The 7,686-nt window shown below is 36.6% G+C and overlaps 1 protein-coding gene across 1 annotated transcript; it reads right to left on the minus strand.

Moving 5' to 3' along the window:
• Positions 1–4,840: 4,840 nt before the first annotated feature.
• On the minus strand, positions 4,841–7,453 carry LOC135108668 (uncharacterized). The gene is made up of 4 exons (XM_064019824.1): positions 7,040–7,453; positions 6,600–6,777; positions 5,409–5,476; positions 4,841–5,261 (listed from the first exon to the last, which is right to left on the minus strand). The coding sequence occupies exons 1-4, from the start codon at positions 7,139–7,141 to the stop codon at positions 5,202–5,204; spliced, it is 408 nt and encodes a 135-aa protein (XP_063875894.1). The 5' UTR covers positions 7,142–7,453; the 3' UTR covers positions 4,841–5,201.
• Between the last annotated feature and the right edge of the window lie 233 nt (positions 7,454–7,686).

Raw genomic sequence — 7,686 nt, forward strand, 5'->3', positions numbered from 1 at the left:
GAACAGGCACTTAGGTGGTTTATTTATACTAAAAATGTTCGTTGACCTTGGTCAGTGGCCCTTACTTAAAGAAAAATCCCAGCATGGAGCCTCCATATCTATCCTGACACTGAACCTCTACGTATACGTATGTAGCTCACCATAGGACCTCAATAGTTCAACATTAAAGAGTCACTATAAAAGGCATTTCTATCTACCCCAGCATTTACTTATGTGATGCTAACGTTTTCATTATCCTTCTCATTATCCTTTGGAAAGCGATGGACTAAGAAATATGGATGCACACACGACACATAGGCGTTTTTCACCGATCAAGGTTGTGAGGGTCAGCTGATTGAAGTATGTGAACAAAAAAACTAAAATGCAACCAGTTAGCCTTTCTACACCCAAATGTTGGATCTTTCTAACCTTCCTTCCCTCCGCCCTAATGAATAATTCTTCCATAGGGGCTCCTTCATCAGCCCCACTGAGTCTCCCACAACACAACATCTGGTAATTTTATTTCCCCGTAGAGGGTTGATTCTCCATAATCACCAATGCATTTTATTGTTCGCATTTTTACTGTCAGTGAATATTAAAGAGGTTGAATTAAAGATACTGAAATATAGTCGAAAATTATGTGTTTTAGGCAAATACTAGTGGAAATGTATGAAACTTACACAAGGTTGTTAAAGGGATTGAAACAACGAGGCGTAGTTCGTTACTGGTCTTAGAGTAAGTAGGCTCTGAGAAGTGAGATGATGATGCACCTTAGAAATACTCATACAGACTCATGTTTCGCTTTGTCTTGCTCAGAGAGAGAGAGAGAGAGAGAGAGAGAGAGAGAGAGAGAGGCGATGGAACTATCATAACATTAAAAACTGTGCTAATGTTTAGGAGGGAATAAAGGAATTAACTCTCTCTCTCTCTCTCTCTCTCTCTCTCTCTCTCTCTCTCTCTCTCTCTCTCTCTGAGCAAGACAAAGCGAAACAGCGAACACAATAATTCACGTAACTGCATTGAATAAAACGTAGTCCAGCGGCCAACGGTTACTGGGATGTAAAATGCGCTTATATTTTATGAGAGTGAGAGCAGCTCGCGAAAAGGATGCAGTAAGAGTACTAAGACTATCAGTAAGAGAGAAGTTAACCAGATTTAGCTTGCAAATCCAGAGGTAAGTATTTGCAATTGTGTGATAGATAGGAACTCGCTGCTGCAGGAATATTAGTCTTATTAAAATACCGCAGGAGAATTAGAAGTGGCTGGTTCAGAAGAGGATGGAACAGTATTCAGAATGTTGCCGTGAAATTGTCACCCTGCAATAGAAATAACAGTAACTAAGAGAGGGAGCTTGTTACTGGAAGCAGATAATTGCGTCAATTTTCACTTACACTGTTCTGAGAGAGACTGTCAGCGTGTGTGAATGACAGCATGGTAACGAAATTAAGATGAAAGCAAGTGAATACAAAACAGAAACAACAGAATCTCTCAAGTAAGCCGAAGGTCTTTCACTGAATGTATTTAAGGGAGTGAATACCCCTTCAAAAACCGGTTCTTTAGTCCGAGTACCGAAAATACGAGTGAAAAAAAGTCAGGATGTAGCTTGATATCTCATTGCTTTTCTGTTTAAAAATTTACATCCATACGAGCAGTGAAAATTGTTCAAAAAATTCATGCTACCTATCTAGAATATTGAAATACACGTTTTCTGTTATATTATTCCTTGGTATTTTCTTCGAGTTTTAATTTTTTTCTCAACTATATGTAAAAGCACAAATTCCCCTATGTCTGGCAATTCACAGGATGCGTGGAAGGGATGATAATAGGCAGCGTCCAGCTTACTCCGCTCGTCCAATCAGTGACTTGTAAGGATTCGGAAAGGAGGAATTGTACTCTTACCCGATCCTGCCCAGCCATTGTAAACTACTGCCTCAAGTGCTGCATTATTTGAGGAAGTTCATTCAAGAAGAGACAAGAGCAGTGAGAGGAGGACAGCTTAAGAGAATGTTTTGTAATTGGATTAAAAGGAGGGCCGGGTGCCACTCAGTAATTAGGACCAGGCACTAAAGCCTTTCCTGATCATAACAGTAGATTATGGTATCAACGATTTGCATTTGCTGAAGTGCATGGATCTTCGTTTGCAACATCCATCTCTGAGTACAACTACTACTACTACTACTACTACTACTACTACTACTACCATTACTACTACTATTACTACTACTACTACTACTACTACTGTTGTTGTTGCTGCTGCTGCTGCTGTCACGGCCGTTGCTACTGCCGCCGCCGCCGCTTACTGCCAGTTCAAATTAGTCTTTGTGTGTCGAAGAATGATGATGGTGATGACAGTAATGATGATGATAGAAAGACAGACAGACAGACGAACTGAGAGATAAATGAATAGATAGATAGATAGATAGATAGACAGATAGACTGGCAGAAAGACAGATAGAAAGATAGACACTTCCTTAGAATTTAAATTAACTGTCAGATCAATTAGTCTTAGATTAATTAACTTTCGGGAGGCGACACTGATGGCAATCCAAGTAGAATGAAAGATTATGAGTGTGTGTGTGTGTGTGTGTGTGTGTGTGTGTGTGTGTAGGGAGGCCTGCAGGGCGGCGGCTTGAGCGGGACTGTTGACACTGAGGGCGGAGAGGCTGGCAACATGACCCTGACCCACGTCAGGTAGTCAGCTCCATGGATCCCTTAATGCCGTGCCCTCACACTACTCTTTCTTTTCATTGTCCCTGGCATTCCTGCGGCGTTTTTAAGTAAACGATATTCACGTGTGCAAATGTATTCCCTATGCCCGTGTGTGTGTGTGTGTGTGTGTGTGTGTGTGTGTGTGTGTGTTTAGAAAAGTATGTTTTGGGAAGTAAAATGTACTATGTAACATGGGATCAAACACACACACACACACACATACACACACACACACAGCAATGGGAAATTTGTGATGCAATTATTGTATCACGCAGATACTTAAATTGTAGATGTGTGTCTGGTGAACTGGTTTACTACCACTTCTACTACTACTGTAATGGTACTAAGCCACTCTTTCCCGCATCCCTCACGTAGGAGATCTAGGGACGATACCTGCATCCTTTACCTTTCTCACCTGTAGTGGAGTTAAGGATCCATGCTAATCTCTGCTAAATCTCCCTTCTTCCCTTGATGACCACCGCCGTCATTCCACATGGAGTAATTCCTTCTCTCCAAGCGTCTCTTTCTCCCAAGGGAGATATGCTATAAATTAGACCGAACTCTCCAGCGATCTGTCTGTTGGCGGTGAGCCTCCTAAGGATTAGGATCCACACCTGCACCACTCTAGTGAGTAGTACATTTATTGTTTAAAAATATCCCTCCTGAGGACGAACACAGCATGGAGATGCTTATATCACACAAAACCAAAGTTAGTCGTGCTGACTAACTTTTCTTAGTAAAACCCATGGGGTCTAGAACGAGTGGCAGCATTAGTCACAGTGACTAACATAATGTTAGTCAATTTGTGACTAACTGAGCACTCAACCTGAGTATGGTCTTACTCAAATATATCTGACTAATGCCTTCGTACTGTTCACTGCTTCTACTAACCACATTAGTAAAGTGGATCATAGGTTAGTTAATTAAATGACTAATTAGTTAGTCTTTCTTAGGCAGATGATGAATCATTAGTACCTTTAATACTAGCAGCTAGCTACTGCTGTCTCAAGGTTAGGGAAAGAATAGATAATAAATTCAATATATTCATATACAATTAAATGTTCCCTCCATTTCATTGCATTAAAAAAAATAAATAAAAAAAATAAACACTATAATTTTTATCATCTATAGTATAATATGCTTTTCACTTGAACATTTAACAGAAAGCTCCCCTCAAAACTGTAATGATATATAAAACAGATGTAAAAAATAAACTCCATTAGTAACACTTCATCCTAGCATGAGAAAAAAAAAAGCAACACAAAAACAACCTGTTTTGACAAGCCATTAAGTAAATAATACACATTTGTGAGTATTAATCACTAAAACTTGCAATGTGGAAAAGAAAGTAATCATCTCTTAAGATATGAATATTAAACCTTCCTCCCATTCATAAACTAAAGGAAAAAATATGTAAGTAAAGTTAACATAAATTAAATGTAAGGAGTTACAGACCCTGTAAAGAATAATTAATTAGTCCACTGTTAATCATTATATCACAGTACTTTTAAGAAACTTAGGGAAACAACCAGTGCAAAAATAGACATTTAACCTTATTTGTACAAGCTTTTAACCCAGATCATATCCATATGTCACCATTAATCCTTTAAAGCCACACAAAAAAAGAAAATGAGTATTTCTATGGGATATACTAACTAAACAAATCTACAGAAATGCTCAGAACAGTAATAAAGAAGCTTCACGTATCACTTGCAATAACATAGAGAAATAAAAAAAAAAAAAGTTAAAAAATGCATAAAAAAAAATATATGCATCATATGGTACATGAAGAATACTTCCCAATTTGGAGAGAGAGAGAGAGAGAGAGAGAGAGAGAGAGAGAGAGAGAGAGAGAGAGAGAGAGAGAGAGAGAGAGAGAGAGAGTCTACTCTCCATTCATGATATATATATATATATATATATATATATATATATATATATATATATATATATATATATATATATATATATATATATATATATATATATATATATATATATATATAACATAAGATAACAATTCAGTAAGATTTCATGAATACTGGGTTGGGGGGAAGGGGAAGTACAAGTATTTCCTTTTCCTTTTAGAAAACTTATTAACATAATGTTATGTATTTATTTCACTGATTAATCTTTAACTAGTAATTGACTAGTGTGTGTGTGTGTGTGTGTGTGTGTGTGTGTGACAGAGAGAGAGAGAGAGAGAGAGAGAGAGAGAGAGAGAGAGAGAGAGAGAGAGAGAGAGAGAGAGAGAGAGAGAGAGGCATTATGTGTGGAGTTGAATATATTTGGAAGCAGATTTATGCATTTTTGTAGCTCAATTCTGTCTTTACTTCATTGAGTTTTACAAGTAGAGATTTTGTTTTTGAAGTGTTACCTTTGTCATACTTGATACCTAAGAGATGGGATGTTGTGAAACGGAGGAAATGTTCACAATTTTTTGGGTGTTCAATATTAAACACAAAGCCCTGCTACCAATGAGACTACAGCCATAGAAATACATGTTGGTTCAGCTACAGGTGCACCATCAAATACACACTAGACTGCCCTGTTCTTAGTTCTTCTTCTGGTACCTTAAGGAAGAAATAATAGTGTAAACATTAATAACATTTTGACATTAAAATAAAATTTATATGTAGATGTATATCTTAAGGTGATAATATATTCAGAAATTTCAATATATACACACCACTCTAAAATCAAAGGTACTGAAATTTAACCTTAGTAAAAATGGAGTCTTTCCTTTCTCCAAGCAGGTGAAGTAACCCCAATATAACTAAGCAAGCATCTGGTGCAAATAAATAAATATATAAATAAATATGATAATAAGTAAATCAAAAAAACAAAAGAAAATTAACTGTGTAAGGAAAAAGTGAAGATATGGTCACATCCAATAGGACAGTCCACTAATTTGAGTACCAATCTTTTAAAAATCTGTAATTATTGCTTTATCACATAATAATTAACAAAAATAAAGCTCCTCGATGGTTCTACTAATTATATGAATGACAAGCATTTTGATTGAATGCTCAGAACGACCAGTATACTAATGATTTTTTGTCCTTTGTGTCACAGCAGCAAATCTTTTGTATGATTATGCGGTTATGTTTTTTACTTGAGACACTATTTGGGTAATATCATAATGCAATAATGCTTTGTCTAGCAAGTCCTCGTAAGAATATGATGAATACTGATCGAAAAAAAAAAAAAAGAAAGAAAGAAAGAAAGAAAACCCCAGCCGAACCTACATGCCCCGACATAACGCACTGATGTTCCGAACTCCCGATTCTTCTCATCATATCCACCAAAACAGTGTGAGAAGTCCTGAACTTCATCACAACCATGGAAGAAACCTTTATCAGACTGTCTGCACTTGCGCTAGTGCCGGCAAAGGTGACTCCAAGAATTCTATCTCCACACGAATTAGTGACCTGTCTTATTGGACTGCAAGGGAAGAGGATGCAGCTAACATTTCTAAAAAGATTGATAATATTTACATTTTAAATTTCAAATTGGACAGCCTATTGGGTTTATTTACACTAGAAATAATGTTTTTCCTTATGAGAGAGAGAGAGAGAGAGAGAGAGAGAGAGAGAGAGGGAGATGCTTTACACCTATTAAAATCTTTAACATCACTTATGCTGCAAACAATTATTTAGCCATAGCACTCAGCCAAAAATTTGATAGAAGAGCAGGAATTTAACAATTAAATTAGTACCTTTATAGAAATTGGTGCAAGCATTACAGTTAGATAGGCCATGCTTAATACAATGTTTGGTTTTTGCATGCAGCATAGTTTCATGAAAAGTATGCTTATAAAAGTGAAAGATGCATTGCTAATGATGAAAAGATATATATATTAAATTGCTACCAGCTACTGAAATGAACAAATTGAACTAGACTTTACTCACATTGACTTTCATCGTGGCCATAGAGTTCAAGTAAGGTTTCCATATACAGAGGAACTGCTTTTCTTTTTTTGAGAATGGCAATTATTGGGAGCCTATATTTCTCCAGCCCTTTCAAAACTGCTACTCTTGGGTCTGGTTCATCCGCTTGTGGTTCTAATCTCAGGAACTCCTTGATTATCTGTAAAGATATAAGCATCAAATAATTATAAGTGAAGGTTACAGAGATGAGCATCTGCAATAACTGTACTTAGTTATGAGTGCTTATCTCCCATCACTGAGGCCTTTGAGCCTGAGAAGGAGAATGGAAGTACCAGTAGTTAAATATCAATTACCTACTATAAAATATAAATAGCTATATACATTATAGCCCTACAAATAAAGTTGACAATTAGTAACAATATGTAGCAAAATCCATAAAGTGTACATACATACACACTTACGCCATCAAAAGTCTGAATCCACGGGTACAAGTTCAGGATTTCTGCTACAAGAATGTTCCCATTGATTATTTTTTTGCGTCTCTCAGAGAGTGTCAACTGCATGAGGCGTTCAGCCTGAGGAGAATCATTAAAGTAAAATTACGAATACAGCACTGATGTGTGTCAAGCGACCTTAACCCGTATCCCTCTGGAAGCATATTCCCAAAGTCTGGTAATGTTTCGGCCCATTTACTCTTGTAGCGGTTAGGTTAGGTTAGATTAAGTTACGTATAGGTAATTTTCTGCGAGAATCTCAATGAGACTATTTTAGAGAGAATCCTATAGTTAGTTTTGGAGCTACAACCTAGTGTTCATACAGGCTGGCGGACGACTCCTTCCAGACTTCAGGAATATGCATTCTGGCCCTTCACAAGAACTGAGATCAGATCCCGGTATGAACACAGGCGGTGCATCCCATGTTCTTTTGTCCCCCTTCTCATTGCCTTCCCATTATATATATATATATATATATATATATATATATATATATATATATATATATATATATATATATATATATATATATATATATATATATATATATATAACACTCAACATCCCTACATACAACAAAACTTACCAAAACACACTCAAAATACACTCAAAAC

This window comes from Scylla paramamosain, chromosome 17 (assembly GCF_035594125.1).
Source record: "Scylla paramamosain isolate STU-SP2022 chromosome 17, ASM3559412v1, whole genome shotgun sequence".
NCBI lineage: Eukaryota > Metazoa > Arthropoda > Malacostraca > Decapoda > Portunidae > Scylla > Scylla paramamosain.

Excerpts from the sequence above, each read along its gene's own strand:
- LOC135108668 (XM_064019824.1), bottom strand. The coding sequence starts at position 7,141 with ATGCAGTTGACACTCTCTGAGAGACGCAAAAAAATAATCAATGGGAAC. Across the intron at positions 6,778-7,039 it reads GGATTCAGACTTTTGATGGC|ATAATCAAGGAGTTCCTGAG; the intron begins GTAAGTGTGTAT and ends ATATCTTTACAG. Across the intron at positions 5,477-6,599 it reads TGGCCACGATGAAAGTCAAT|ATGCTTGCTTAGTTATATTG; the intron begins GTGAGTAAAGTC and ends TATTTGCACCAG.